We start from the raw sequence: 16,033 nt of genomic DNA on the forward strand, positions 1-16,033 counted from the left end.
GCTTTGGACAATACCTGATCAATGTGATCCTAAATTATCCTCGTAAGTCCCCTGAAATCTCTTTAAATCAAAACACAATATAAGCCAAAACCACACTGACAAACTTAAAAGCCATTCGTGGCCATGGGGGTTAACGGTGAAGGGATCTACCGGACCGAAACCCAAAGTCAAACAAGTGCTAAGTTATTTTGTTACATCACTAACGGGGCCCCCACATCAGCTGCCACGTACCTAGAAATGACTTGGCGACCGCATGCAGGGCTTGAGAGGGCCACGGCATGAACCAGTCGATACCCGTGTTGTTTACGAGACCTTGAAAAAAGAGATGAAAAGAAGAAAGAAATGAAAGGGATGATCACAGACACGGACACGGTCTTCAGCACCCAGCATGCTGGAGAAGGAGCTGGACGTAACCCAGAGTAGTTCACCCAAAGCAGAGATTCTCAACCTCAGCACGGCTGCCATTTGGGCGGAATGACGCTCTGTTGTGGGGCCGTCTGCGCGGCATAGAAAGTGTAGCAGGACCCCGGCCTGTATCAACTAGACGTCAGTAGTGCAGTCGTCCCCACCCGACGTGACAGCCAACACCGTCTCCGGGCACTGACAAACGGCCCTGGGCCGGCACCACCTCCCCCGACAGAACTTCTGCTCCAGAGGCCTCGCTACTGCCCTTCCCCGAGGCTGGCAGAACGCTCCGAATGCAAGAGGCCAGAGAGCTCGCTACCGGCCGTGCAGCTGGGCCTGTGAGCGTTTCCTCCTGTCGGAGGCCATCGTCCACCGCGGGCAGCCCGAGAGCCCGCTGGCAATTGTGAGCGGGGCTCATCCTGCGCAGCAGGGACCCCATTACAGCCCAGGGACCATCTCGTGACCCACTCGGCTGGGAAGGCCCTGCCGAAGGGGGAAATGGATGTGCAGGCTCAGCTCGGGGGCACCTGGGAAATTTCTGCACCGCGTCCTCAGGGTGTCCCCCACCGGCGACATGCCCAGAACAATGTGCAGGTTATTTGCACTCTTGTTCACGAAGTACTGCCACACGGATTCCTTGGCCGGGCTCGTCCCTTGCTTCAGAGCTTCTTGTCCGATCTGACTGAGGATAGACTCCTTTTCCTCTTCTGGGAAAAGCGCAGGTACGATCCCTAGAAAACAAAGACACAAATGGGTTTTTCGGCCTCCGGGTTCTCACCCTTCTAGGCGCTGAAATGAAAGGGACACAGCATCACTGGGAGAGCGCTCGATTACAAGGCTGAGGAGCAGGGCTTGCGTCCTAGCGCTGAGGCCCAAGACTCTCACACCGGGTATAAACCCCTTTGCGCCTCAGTCTCCTCATCGGTGAAACGGGAAGAATAAACGTCTCCCACTTACCTGGGAGGGCTATCGTGAGCGTCAAAGCAAAGTTGTCTTCAACCACGGACAACTGTGTCCCCAAGACACGTTTGGCAATGTCTAGAGGCATTTGTGGTCGCCCCAGCGTATGTGTGTGGGGGGTGGGGTGCTAATGGCATCTAGTGGGTAGAAGCAAGGGACACTGCCAAGCAGCCTGTAAGGCTCAGGACAGCCCCACAACTAGGAATTACCCTGCCCCCGATGTCATTAGGGCCCAGGATGAAAAACTCTGCTGCCAAGTGTCAGGGCTTCACAAAATAAGTAACCTTGACCATTTGGGGTGCTATTAAATGAGACCCACACGAGCCCTCTCGGCTTTCACAGAAAATACACCCCAGTCCTGCAGGGGGTTACAGATACAGAAGACGACAGGGCTGACGGTTATACCCAGGCTCATGAGTTTGCACCCTGTGTGTGGAAAGTCTCATGTGGACCCACGTAAGCATGTGCTAACTGCCATGTACGGAGCGGGGGCCATAGGTGCCCCGGGCATTCAGGAGGCATGACGCTACCACCGTGGAGGAGGCTTCTTAGGGGAGGGAGACCCTGTGTGGCCCCGGGGCTAAAATTTGGAGGAAGTTTGGCACTTGGGACTTTAGACTGGACTTCCTCCATCCCTGCCCATCCCCACTTCCTCGGCAAAGGTCACTCTTTCCCTTGGGAGAATCAGTCACAATCCTTCTATGCCTGTGTGCCATCTGGGCGGTCTAGCCAATCAGAACCCTGTGTCAGCCAGCCAAAGTGATCGACTCAGGGATGGGCACGTGATCTGAGCCAGCCGACGACAGTGCTGCCAAGCCCTCAGACCACAAATGTTGGAGAAAGAATCTCACTGACCCAGGCTAAGCCAAGGAGGACGAAGCCTTGAGTGTCTAGTGCGGTTTTTTGTTTGTTAATTACTTTGGGAAAATCCAAAAATGCAAATAAAAGAGAAAAACAGTAAAGCCAAGATGGGGCGGTGGGGGGGGGGGAGGAGACCCATTCGTAATGCTATCTTTTGAGCACCTGAATCCAAACATGCCCCTGGACCTTTTCAGTTTCGTGAATCACTACTGACTCCATCTCCCTTTAATTTTAGGTAAGCCAATTTGAGTTGAGTTTCCGTCGCTCGCAACCGTGGAGGCTGATAAAGNGGGCATGAGCATGATGTCAAGGCAGGATGGGAAATAAGGTGGGAGAGGAACTCAGGCTGCAGAAAAAGATGTCATTCCACGGCGACCCTGAGCATCAGAGGCTTTGGTGAAAGGGAACTGGTGATGTGCACAGAAGGTGGCGGATTAGGAACCAGGTAGATCGATACAGAGATGTGTGAAGAGTCAAGATCAGACCCGAAGAGGGCCTGTTTCTGGTGGACGGTAAAGGGAGCGCAAGGGAAGGGACGGGTTCCAGAGATGAAAGAGGAAGCAGGACAAAACGTGGGAGGGGTCAGGAGTCTGAGGCACTCCACGGTTTTGGCCTGATGAGAATTCTGGAATAAGTAAATCAATGGGGAGATGCACAGAGAGCCCCCTCAGGACAGGAACGTAGCCAGACTCTGGCGAGTTGGGCTTTTTCTGACTGTATTTCTACCATATGGTACATTTTTATGAACTGTCTATTGGGCTCCCGCACAGAACGCCGCTGCCGCCGCTGGCCTGGGGCTGCTCTCCTCACCAAGGCTTGCTCACAGGGTTGGCCCCCGGTCGGTGCCTGGGAACGTGGACTTTGGGAGAGCTCCCACTCCGTTCACGGATTAGAATGGCTCACCATGCCTAAACTGTCTGGGCAAACTGCTTGGCTCATGCGAACCACCTGCTTTCCTTCTGCAAATCTGGAATTTTCAGTCGCTGCCAGGCAACAGGTGCCCACATGACCAGCTCCCAGTAAACACCCTGGGTGCTGAGTCTCTAATGGGCTTCCCTGGGAGACGACACTTCAAGTGTGTTGTCACAATCAGATGCCGGAGGACTTAAACGTGTCCTATGTGGCTGCCCTGGAAGAGCATTCTGGAAGCCTGTGCCAGGCTCCCCAGACTCTGTCCCATGCGCCTCTTCCTCTCTGCTGATGGGGCTTTGTGTCCTTCTGCCGGGATTAAGTCATAGCTTTGCGTAGTGCAAGAGATCAAGAGGAATTTGCTTCCGGTTCCCCTTCTACCATCTCAGCCTCCGGCTGCCCCCTCTTCTCCCTGAACTCAGCCCTGGGCTCCCCTGATTTCTCACACTCTCCCCGCAGATGGTCCCATCCATTTCCAAGGCTTTAGGAACCACATCTGAGAGCTAGATCTCTACATGTGCCAATCTGCTATGGATCAAATTGCATTCCTCCTTAAAAAATACATTGAAGTCCCCGGGACCTCAGAATGTGACCTTAGTTGGAAATAGGTTGTTTATAGAAGTCATGAAGTTAAAATGAGGTCCTTAAAATGCAAACTGGTGCAGCTACTCTGGAAAACAGTATGGAGGTTCCTCAAAAAATTAAAATTAGAACTACCCTACGACCCAGCAATTGCACTACTAGGTATTTATACAAAAGATACAAAAGATATATACAAAAGATACAAAAATGATGATTTAAAGGGGCACATGCACCCCAATGTTTATAGCAACACCATCAATAACAGCCAAATTATGGAAAGAACCCAAATGTCCATTGACTGATGAATGGATAATATATACAATGGAATATTACTCAGCAATCAAAAAGAATGAAATCTTGCCATTTACAACAAAGTGGATGGAACTAGAGTGTATTGTGCTAAGTGAAATAAGTCAGAGAAAGACAAATATCATATGACTTCACTCATATGTGGAGTTTAAGAAACAAAACAGATGAACACAGGGGAAGGGAAGCAAAGGTAAGAAAAACAGGGAGGCAAACCATAAGAGACTCTTAAATACAAAGAGCAAACTGAGAGTGGCCAGTGGGGAGGTGGGCGGGGAGGATGGGCTACAGGGGAATGGGCACTGGGGGGGGTGGCACTCGTGGGGACGAGCACTGGGAGTCATACGTAAGAGAGGGGTCACTGGGCTCTACTCCTGCAACGGAGACTACACTGTATATTAACTAACCTATTAGAATTGAATCAAATCAAATCGAATCAATGAAATGGTTTTCAACCACCCATTTTGTGCTACTAGCAAACTAATACATTACCTGAGAGCCAGCTTGAATTTTTTTGTAAGTGTAACAACCTCCACGCACCCTCAGTGGCACAAGCCCCGATCTGGTCCCCTCCCCCTCCCAGCAACGGAACCACCCATCACTCACTCAGGCCTGAAACCCGGAGCCGCCCTGGGCACGCTCTCCCCGACCCGCCCTCGTCCCGTCCACGAGTCCTGTTGGCCCCACCTCGTGAATCGGCCCTTCCCCTCCATTCCCACAGCACCCCCCTCCCCCCACCGTCCAGACCCAGGTCATCTGTCACCTGAGCCTCCGCGGCAGCTCCAGACCAACCACCCTCTCCTGCTCTCGCCTTCCTGTTGTCCAGACCCCTCGGGGCAGCCAGGGGGACCTCTGAAAACAAGCCTAGACCCCATCATTGCCCCGAGGATGGCCTCCTGTCGCTGAGTGACCCGCCAGGCCCCGCAGAGCGGCCCCTCGTCCTGGCTGAGCGTCCAGACGGCACGGCCCGCGTACCTGATGTCAGCATGTTGTTGACCAGCTCCAGGAAGCCCTCCTCGGCCACGTGGGCGTCCGTGAACAGGAAGATCATCATTTTGTTCTCGGTCCCGAGTTTGAGATAAAGGTTCTTCAGATCTTCCCGGAAATTGTTCTCTGAGTAGCCTCGGCTCAGGAGGATCTCAAACACCTGCCGACACGGAGCACAGCATCCATGAGACACCGGGTCCTTGCGAGGGTCACAGGCTGGCGGCACGGGGAGAGCGCCGGGTCGCGCGGCCGTCTGCTGGGGACGAGTGACCGCAAAGCCAGATGCCCCAGGCCATTTTCACAAACACTGCTAAGTGAGAAACTCGGGACGAAGAAAACTCTGACATTCCTTGGTGTCAAATGAGCTCGCACACGCGTTGAGCGTGACAGAGTGTGCAGGGAATGCAGGTCTGTGCAGATGGGATTGCGTGAGTATGGCAGAGGCGAGGACACCTTCGGGTGCTAAGGGAGTCATTGGAGGGGCGCCTGGGTGACTCAGTGGGTAAGCGTCTGACTTCAGGTCATAATCTCGGGTTCGTGACTTCGAGCCCTGCGTCTGGCTCTGTGCGGACAGCTGGGAGCCTGCTTGGGATTCTCTCTCTCCCTCTCTGCCCCTCCCCAGCTCATGCTTGTACACGCTCTCTCTCTTTCTCTCAAAATAAATAAACAAACATTACAAAGATACATGAGTCACTGGAGTCGGGGCGGGGGTGGGGGGCAGCCAGGAACAGGGCGGCAGGGAGGAAGCGGAGGACGGGATGCGTCCAAGCGACCAAGGAAAAGGGAAAATGGAACACACACAACACACACACAAGCACAACCGTCACGTGTGCATGCAATCCTAGCAGCAAGTTCATAGAAAATTAGACTGTGGGAAGATGTGTAGACAAACTAAATAAGAACCCATTTTAGATCCTTAAAATTTAAAAATCCCATTACACGTGAAATAGACAGAAATGTAAATGAGGCGCAACTTTTCCGTTCATTTCCTTTGGCTCAAGGGCCGGGAAGCGGAACTGCAAACAGCCAACCCTCATTCTGAAACAGCTCGGGGGACTTAGAGCAACTCGAACACCCCTTGTCTGCTGCCTCAGCCCCGACGCACGCAGACACACGGGGTCACACGCACACACACGGGTCACACGCACACTCGGTCCCACTCACAGGGGCCTGCAAAGGCACGTTCCCGATGGGTACTCAGCACACTTCTCTCTCTCTCTCTCTCTGTCTCTCGCACACACACACACACTCACACACTCAAGGCAACATGGATGACTTCCAGCCAAATATGTGGCTCCAGCTCCGTCTGACGCCTGCAGACCCCACTGATCCTCCCTGATTTAGCTTCCCCCCTTGCCCTCAGCATTCTTTTTTTTTTTTTTAAGTTTATTTTGAGAGAGAGAATAGAGAGTGAGCAGGGGAGGGACAGAGAGAGGAGACAGAGAGTCCAAAGCAGACTCCATGTCGTCAGCACAGAGCCTGATGCAGGACTGGAACCCACGAACCGTGAGATCATGACCTGAGCTGAAATCAAGAGCTGGATGCTCAACCGACTGAGCCCCCCGGAGCCCCGCCCGCAACAGTTCTAACACCACTTGGGCATGAACAGCTCGCTGTGACCCCACTACCCAACCTCCCCTCCACTTCCCAGGGCGCAGTGACAGCCCAGCACAGCGTCGCCCCCTCCTCTGTCCCTCAGACGTCCTCTCTGCCGTTCCTTGAGGCCGGGACGCACGACTCTGCCTCAGAGGAAAGTGGGTCAGATTGACTGGGACCGATCAGCAGAAGAAAGCAACTTGTCTGGGAAAATGAACAAAGACTGTAAAGCAGTTACTTTGTGATCACATATTTTATCAGATCTGAAAGGTAAATCAACCAAATTTGTTTTTTCCTTTTTAGAAATACTTTAAACAAAAGTCTATACTGCAAGCTGAATTCATTGACCCAATCATGATCACTCTTCTGTATAAAGGGTTCTCACAGGGGCGTCCGGGGGCTCAGTGGGTTAAGCGTCTGACTCTAAGTTTCAGCTCAGGTCATGATCTCACAGTTTGTGAGTACGAGCCCCGCACTGGTCTCTCTGCTATCAGCACAGAGCCTGTTTAGGATCCTCTGGCCCCCTCTGTCTCTGCCCCTCCCCAACTTGTCCCCCCCNGGCCTTGGCAATGATCTTTTGGATATGACACCTCAAGCACAAGCCACAAAACCAAAAGTAAACAAGTGGATTGTGGAAATGACTCGTGTTCCAAATTAAGCCCCAGTGCCCAGCGCACGTCTCCACTTTGAGAGGCTCCTGTGAGCGCACTGCCCATGGGCCTGGCAGGAGCTCAGGGTAAGGTTCTCAGGATGGCATGGCGGAACAGAAGCCCCCCACCCCCACCCAGGACCGCACGACGCTCCAGTTGCTTTGGCAAACGATCTGGCGGTTTCCCAAATGATTACACACAGCTGCCACGAGGCCCAGCAACTCCACCCCGAGGTGCGTCTCCAAGAGAAATGAAAACACACAAGGACACAGAAACTTGGACGTGAACATTCACAAAGGCCAAAAGGTGGAAGCCGGGCACCTGTCCGCTGACAGATGAATGGCTAAGCAGAGCGTGGTCAGTCTACACACCAGAACACCATTTGGCCACAGAAAGGAATCAAGCACTGACATGTAGATGAAGCTTGAAAACAGGACGCTAAGTGTAAGAAGCCTTCACAAAAGACCGTGTACTCTCTGAGTCTATTTACATGAGAGTCCAGGACAGAGATGCCTACAGAGGCAGCAAGTACATTAGGGGGTTTTAGGGCTGGATGAGGGGCAGAAAGACAGAGGGGTAATAGGTAAGGGGCACAGGACTGTGTTGAATATATGTATGAATATACCAAAAAGCACTGAATTATATGGTCTGTGAATTATATCTCAATCAAGTGTTGTTGGGGATTTTTTTTTTTTTTTTGAAAGAGAGTCTAAGAATGGCCCAGAACCGTGTGGGCTGGCTGTGCCCACAGAGCAGCCAGCAACTCACTGACCTGAAAGCTGGGTCCGCAGAGGTTGAGCTGATCCTTCCTCCATACAAGCGCACGCCACAAACCACAAAATTTGCTCCTATTTGACTTTCAAAGTTGATTTGACATAGTCTTCATTCCAAAAATAATACAAGGGACGCCTATGTGGCTCAGCCGGTTATGTGTCCGACTTCGGCTCAGGTCATGATCTCACAGTTTGTGGGTTCAAGCCCCGTGTCGGGCTCTGTGCTGACATTTCAGAGCCTGGAGCCTGCTTTGGATTCTGTGTCTCCCTCTCTCTCTGCCCCTCCCCTGTTCAAGCTCTGTCTCTGTCTCTCTTTCAAAAATAAATTTAAAAACACATTCAAAATTAATATAAAAGTTAGATTCCTCAGACATTTGGTTAAAATAATAACAAGGAGGGGCACGTGGGTGGCTCAGTCTGTTACACATCCCACTTCAGCTCAGGTCATGATCTGAGGGCTTATGAGTTTAAGCCCCATATCAGACTCTGTGCTGACAGCTCAGAGCCTGGAGCCTGCTTCAGATTCTGTGCCTCCCTCTCTCTCTGCCCCTCCTGTGCTCACATGCTCTTTTTCAAAAATAAATAAATGTTAAAAAATTTTTTAATTAAAAAATAACAACAAGGAAAAAATGAGTTCTACACTCTATGAAAACATCGTGTTATGATCTGATCTGTTCTAGACTGTTCCAATACTTGCACGAACCACCAATGGCCGCAATTGCTTTAAGAAGCCTGTTTCCAGGAGGGGAGGCTGACTCACCTCGTAGCCGGCTGTGAAGGCGGCCAGCCTGGCCAGAGACTGCTTCCCTGAGCCTCCGACCCCCACCAGCAGGGCGTGGCCGCGGTCCATTCGAATGATGCGGTGTACACGGGTCAAGTGCTCCAGGGCGTCATCAAAGAGAACCAAGTTCATCTTGGTGTTGCTTTCATTATACTCCTCAAGAATCTCCTGAATTTAAAAAAAGTTTAAACGATCACTGGATTTTAGGAGACACACTCTTTCCTTCTGTCCGGGAGAAATTAAGAACAGAAGAGAGATTTTTCCCCCCAATAACCTATAGTGGTTGAAATAATTAAATTGTTTGGGTTTATGGGACTAAATCTAGTATTGGCAATTGAGGCTTCTATGTGCGGTCTGTGATCAGCCAGCGGTGAGCCAAAGCTGATTACAAGGCTCAGTTCATGAATCAAAACGAAAACGGACAGCAGGGAGCTGAGTGGTTCCCAAACCTGGCTGGGCACTGGAACCCTGGGACCCTCCACTGGCTGGATGATTGGAAACCCAGAGGGGTGAACCTTGGGGCCTGTGTATGTAACACACTCCACAGGTCATTCCCATGCACCACAGTCACTGGGTGAGACACAAGCTCACATTCTGAACCCTGAGACACAGCACGGGGACCCTCCCCAACTCCGCCCCCGGCACACCCACGCAGTGCGTGGCTCCCCTGAGAAGCGCTCCCAGGAAAAGTGAGCCTGTGGAGGAGGCAAGCCCCGTGCACACCTGAAACAAAGCCTTGGCTGCCTCATAATCCTGAATATCTTCATAAATGCGGGCTTCCTCTTCCTGCAGGGCTGTCCGGAAGTCTCCAAACAGGATGGGGTCCCTCATCACCACCTCCACATCATCGTTAAAATGTTCCATAACCAAGGTTCCTATGTGGTCTTGTACCTTTTGACAGAAGACCACGTAAGGACCCAAACTCAACGACATGTATGTGCTAAAGCTTGCCAGAAAAATAACATACGCTAAGATTATCTGAAGTAATTTGCATTTGATTCTTTTTTCTGTTACAAGGTACTCAATAATCCACCCTCCTTGGTTCATCAACTTCTGCTGTTAGTGGATTTTTCTCCAGTTGGTGAACTATATTAAAAAAATACATGGATGGGGGGGCGGGTATGCTTATTTATTTCACCCAGAGAAGAATTTTGTAGTTAGAGTTTTGGATTTGCTGGTATATTCTGATGTACTGACCAGCTGCTTGTCTGTTTCATTGATTAATCGGTCGTGGAAGACCCTGAGACACTCGTTTCTCCAGACTCTCACCATCTGGGTCACCGTCTGGAACCTACATGATGGAAGGGGCAAAATCGGTCGTGAAGTCAGAGAGAGACAGAGGGGCTAAATGCTACTATTTTCAGATGGATACACAGGGTCCAGAAAAGGACAACATTTCTATGGCCCCCTCTCCCCCCTGGTCCTACATTAATGAAACTTTAATGGAAGCTAACAAATTAAGTGTAAAGATATAAAATCATCATCTATAATTTATTCTCCTGTAGGGAAGAAAAAGAACATTATCTGTAAATGACATAAGTGACATAAATAAGCACCTGCCACTGCCTCTACTTGCTGGAATGTATGAATTTAAAATAAGCATCAAGGCCACTGGCAGCTTCTTATTTTAAGAACCAGCTCCATCGGGCCCCAGTTCCAGAACTTTCTCTGGTTTCTGGCAAAGAGCCCTCACCCCACCCCCCCCCCNCTCCTGGACTTCCATCCAAAACCGTTCAACAGTACCTGAGAACAAGTTTGGGTATGTGGCAAGTCCTCGACTAATTCACTTTTCAATTTTTTGTGGACTCTGTGAATCCACAAAAGTGCACTCTGCTTGCAAATCTACATAAAGTGTATGTTAATGTACAGAAGTCAGTCTTTAATGAGAAAATTTCTATACCCAGACTTAAATCCTTTCTGTCCCCTGTGCTTACTTCTACAAAGACCCACAAAATGTACCTAACTAGCAACCACAAATGATTCCGTTGCCTTAGCAAAAGGCAACTTCAGAAAGACATGGTCAGTACAGCACTCCCACCGAGGGCTTAAATACACCTGTCCAGGTGTCTACACATCTGCCTTTCTTGGCTCCATCTGTCTTCCGGTCAAGAGCTTACAAGTCATCAGGCCTTAACTAAGCACTTAACTCTTTTCTTCATTTAACATAAACAAAAAGACACTGGGTGATTAATTGATACATTGATTCATCCAATTCACTGACAAGTCCTCTGTCTTAAAAGAATAAGAAAATCCATCGTCATGCCCACGGGCCACATTTTAGGGAGAAAAGACCAACTCACCGCTCTGGATTAGTGAGGACAAGACCGTTAAAAACTCTGGAGAGGTCCCGCAGGTTAAAGATATAATGGAACTTGGACGGCGTGGGAGGCAGGTCTTGCACGATGGTTGTGTAAAGCGCCAACGTGCACAAGGTCAGCTTGTCACTCACAGCCTGGATGCTTTCGTGAAACACCTAAAAATTGAAAAGACACCCCCCCCCCCCCCCCCACCAAGTGTCCATCAGGGGATGAATGGGTAACCAGTGTGGTCTATCGACAACAGCACAACATTTGGCCACATCAAGGGGTAAAGAGCTGACACGTGCTATGACCCAGGTGCACCGTGAAAACAGGATGCCGAGTGAAAGATGCCAGTCACAGAAGACCGCACAGTGTGTGATTCCCTTTATGTGAAACATCCAGAAGAGGCAGATCCACAGAGACCGAATGCAGATTAGCAATTGCCGGGGGCCGAAGGGTGGGATACTGTGACTACTTTTGGGGTGATGAAAATATTCTGGAATTCGGTAGTGGTGATGATTGTACATGATTGAGAATGTACTCAATGCCAATAAACTGTACTTTAAAGTGGTTAAAACAGCGAATCCTACACTATGCAGATTTTACTATGATTTTTAAAGAGATAAAAAAAAAAAAAAACTGAAAAGGCCAGACAAACTCATCATCTGATTTGCTTTGTTTCCCTAGATTTTCTCATCAACTGACAAGTCAACAGGATGTGAAACCAAAGCCCAACTCACCCTCCATTTGAGTCTGACTGGCCCAGGGCAGACCTCACAGTTTTGAAAGCGAATGCCTTCAGGAAAGGCATGAACAGGCGGCTCACCGCTCCCGCTCATCCCACGGGGCCACTCCTGCCTTTGCCTTTCCCTCCCCTGCAGACTGTGAGTGTGCAAACCTCACTTTAGGAGGGAAATGCCAGATCAGAAGGTCATTGTTTAAATGCATGGGTTCCATTTGTGGGGGGCCAAGTTAAATCAACGAAAGAAGAGCAGTAACTAGTATGTAGGGAGCATGTGCTATGCGCTAGACACTGTAAGGTCTCGGTGAGGCGGGCACCGTCATCATCCCCGTTCCAGATGAGAACTGGCCCCAGGAGCAGCATGGGGCCCGACTCCAGGTCCTGGTCCCCTAGCTGATTCACTGCCGCAGCTCAATGTGACACATGTAACTCAGGGCCACATCATGACCTCCACGGACCCATGGCACTTTTGCCTTCTGGGCTCTTCCTCCATAAAAATATGTTACTTTATTTTTTATGACTGCACTGACATAAAGATGAATATAATCCAGACTGGATATTTTTTCTTCTCGTTTTGAAAGGAAACATTTTCGTGGGCCCCTAAAAGTGCCATGGGCCTTGGGCCTGCTGTGCCTAATGCCTGTTTCTAATGCCTCTGAGCTGTCAGCACAGAGCCTGATGCGGGGCTCGAACCCATGAACTATGAGATCATGACCTGAGCCGAAGTGAGACATTTAACCGACTGAGCCACCCAGGTGCCCCTCGACTCTGAATTAAAATCAAGTTACCGGGGCGCCTGGGTGGCTCGGTCAGTTGAGCGTCCGACTTTCGCTTAGGTCATGATCTCGCGGTTCATGGGTTCAAGCCCCGCGTCGGGCTCTGTGCTGACTGCCAGCTCAGAGCCTGGAGCCTGTTTCAGTCTGTGACTCCCTCTCTCTCTGACCCTCCCCTGCTCACGCTGTCTCTCTCTCTCCTAGAAATAAATAAAACATTAAAAAAAAATTTAAAATCAAGTTACCGAGGTATGGCCTTTCAGAATGGAGGAATAAATTAAATGCAAAGACTCCTCTGAGGGAAATGGTACATTGAAGACACTGAACAGCGAAATGAATCTCGGATCAACTTCATTACGGCCTCCTCCAGCTTTTCCCATCGCAGCAATAAAGCCAAGGTCCCGAACATTTTTACAGTTCAGCTCCTTCCCACGGTCATATAAGTAGCCTTTTTCCAACAGCAGTTTCAGCAAGGCAATCGGCTGCTGTGTGCCGTATTCATCCACCTTGAAGTATTTTCCCAAGAAAAGAGATAACAGTAGCATCATAGAGCAGAACTCAGGGATGCCTTTGCTGAGTCTCTTCTCTTACTCTCTCAGAGTGCTCTGGTTTTAGTTCCATGGCTTCTCAAGGTTTCCAATCACATATTCATTTGTAATTTTTTTTTTCTGTCTCCCTCATTCAACTGTAAGCTCCATGAAGGCAGGGACTACTTATGTTTTGTTCATAACTGCACAGCACCAGACCCAGAGGAGGCACTCAATAAACACACATTAATTGGATGGATGCATAGATGGATGGAAGGGTGTGTGTGTGCGAGCATGGATGTATGAAGAGATGCACAAGTGGGTGGATAAGTATGTGGATGGATGGATGGATTGATGGATGGATGGATGGAAGGAAGGAAGGAAGGAAGGAAGGAAGGAAGGAAGGAAGGAAGGCAGGAAGGAAGGAAGGGTGGATGGAAGGATCCTGGCTTTGTACACAGTCCATCTGGAAGATAGATTTTCAGAGGAAAAAATGATTCTGCAGAAATTACATAAATTTAAATTTCAGTGCTAAGAAAACTTCCCAACTCTCAGTCACTGGCCCCAGAAACACACTCCTCATGCACACTACAGTTTCCCTCCCTTGGTAAATCCAGAGGAATCCTTGGGAAGTATCTGCTCTGATGCTTCCCATGTACATGGGATTGAGAACAACATTATCATCTAAGCTCATGCTCATTGGGAAACCACTTACTCAAATAAATGCTGTAAAAAGCCTGGAGGCTGCCTGCTTTGCTCCTCTAAGAAAGCAATCAGTGAGGTCCCGCACTGTGTAAGAAGAACATTCCAGTAACACTGTCTTCTAAGCTGGCTCCCACAACCAGCACCTTGCAGGCATTATGCAGAATGAAGACACACGTTCACACACTCACAGACTCCATGCGCACACAGCGACACAAGCACACGGCCCTGCCCCGCTGCTCCCTGACCTTACACTACCTACCTTCGGCATGTTCATGTCGTCCATGAACACTAGGAGGCGTTTTCCCATAGGCGGGCCGTATGTGTCTTTGGTTCGTTTTTCCACATTTGCTTCCAAATTTCTCTGGATGTCCAAAGATGTGGTGCGAGAGGAGAAGTTGACCATTAACACAATCTGGAACAGAGAGAGGTCATTCTAGAAGGTGGTCATTTCTTCGCAGTATGGGTGGGAAATGCTGGACCATGAGCTACCATCTAGCTTACAAATTCACCAGTGTCTGACCTTTTCTAGAACCCAGTGTGTGCCGCACTCCATTCTTTCCGTTTAGCAGGATGTCTACAGCAATAACAGTCACATGTGGGCCTTGGGCACAATGTGGACTGGGGGGCCTTAGCTCTGCTCAGGTCTGGCAAGGTGACCTTCAAAAAGAGGTTTAACTTTAAAAAAAATTTTATTTTCTAATGTTTATTTTTGAGAGAGAGAGACAGAGTGCAAGTAGGGGAGGGGCAGGGAGAGAGGGAGACACGGAATCGGAAGCAGCTGTCAGCACAGAGCCTGCCACGGGGCTCCAACCCATGAACTACGAGATCATGACCTGAGTCAAAGTCGGACAGACGCCCAGCCAACTGAGCCACACAGGTGCCCCAAAGAGGTTCAACCTTTTAGAGCCTCGTTTGTCTCATGTATAACACAGTTTTAACAGCATCTGCTTAGACTACTCCATAAGGTGATTCTATCACAGGAGATGAAATCCACAAAGGTGTTTTCCACATGACAAAGTAATATTCAACCCTAAGTTACTATCACACCTGCCACATCCTAATAAATAGGTCAGAGAGAGCATCTTTGAAAGTACCTGCTGAGAGGAAGGGGAGGGAGGCCCCGGGCCCCTATGTGGAGAGCACCGCCTCCTGATGGACATACGCTGGGCCCCTCACTGTGTTTCTTCGAGCACTCGGTGAGAGTTCATTGGTCAGTGGTTCTCGGTCTTAATTACGCACCCCAATCACCTGGAAGGTTTGTGCCTAACAGCTCGAAGGGCCCAGAATCAGAGGTTCTGATTCAAAAGGCCAAGGATCGGGCACACAAGTTTCCAGGCAATGCTGCTGGCCTAGGGACCACACTTTGAGAACCACTGCTGTAGAGGACACCATCCTCGGAGATGCCCACGGGCACACAGGAGCTGCACACGATGAAGGTCAACGTGCATCTCCTTATAACAAATGTGCACAGACTGGTGGGCCGATGAGCACCAGCTGCTGAGTCCCAGCAGAGGGGCGTCGTGGCGGGGGTTTCTGAATGTGGCTGCTGTGTGCCTGACCCTACCAACGTGTAGGTCCCTCTGGCTGTAAACATCCCTTCTGCGCCCCCCACAGGGACATCCTTCAAGCTAAATAAGCCCTGTTTCCACACACCCATCTGTGACTGAGCTCGACCATTCGCAGGCAGTCTGGCCCAGTCTGGCCCACGTCCCTCATGCGATGGCCATTGTGAAGCCGGGCCGGCCACTCTCTGCCCCAGAGGGTCACAGGGCTTCCCGGGGAACAAGCCTAAGTAAGGCAGTCAGGAAGGAGGGCCACAGGAAACTTCTCTCCCATCTGAGGTTCCGGAAGGCCAACATAGGAATTGGAAAATTAAATGATGAGCAGATATTAACAGAAACATGGAACTGAATCAGTGAGTGGATTTGGGACAAGTGTGTATCAGCTGGATATCCCGGAAATCACAGGCAGCTTCTCAGAGGAAAAAGAGTCTTTCTTTGGTTATAAAAACACTAAATAAAACTTGTTTGAAGCCAGGACAGTTGAAATGATGAGCAGGTAGGTGACCCATGTAAGGCAACTCTGAGTATAGAAAGGAGAATTGACACCCTCTTTCCTTTTTTTTTTTAAGTTTATTTTTAGAGAGAGGGTGTGTGTGAGAGCAAGGGAGGGACGG

General features: G+C 49.9%; 1 protein-coding gene across 1 annotated transcript in view; it reads right to left on the reverse strand.

Moving 5' to 3' along the window:
- Nucleotides 1-16,033, reverse strand: part of DNAH10 (dynein axonemal heavy chain 10) — a 144,433-nt gene that overhangs the window by 30,685 nt on the left and 97,715 nt on the right. Inside the window, exons 46-54 of the mRNA XM_077747983.1 lie at nt 14,117-14,269; nt 12,871-13,131; nt 11,111-11,283; nt 10,008-10,101; nt 9,534-9,701; nt 8,790-8,978; nt 4,999-5,170; nt 933-1,136; nt 232-312 (exon numbers count right to left, since the gene is read on the reverse strand). Coding sequence (XP_077604109.1) covers nt 232-312; nt 933-1,136; nt 4,999-5,170; nt 8,790-8,978; nt 9,534-9,701; nt 10,008-10,101; nt 11,111-11,283; nt 12,871-13,131; nt 14,117-14,269 — 1,495 coding nt within the window. The remainder of the gene's footprint in view (nt 1-231; nt 313-932; nt 1,137-4,998; nt 5,171-8,789; nt 8,979-9,533; nt 9,702-10,007; nt 10,102-11,110; nt 11,284-12,870; nt 13,132-14,116; nt 14,270-16,033) is intronic.

The sequence above is a fragment of the Crocuta crocuta genome, unplaced genomic scaffold (assembly GCF_008692635.1).
Source record: "Crocuta crocuta isolate KB4526 unplaced genomic scaffold, BGI_CrCroc_1.0 scaffold29, whole genome shotgun sequence".
NCBI lineage: Eukaryota > Metazoa > Chordata > Mammalia > Carnivora > Hyaenidae > Crocuta > Crocuta crocuta.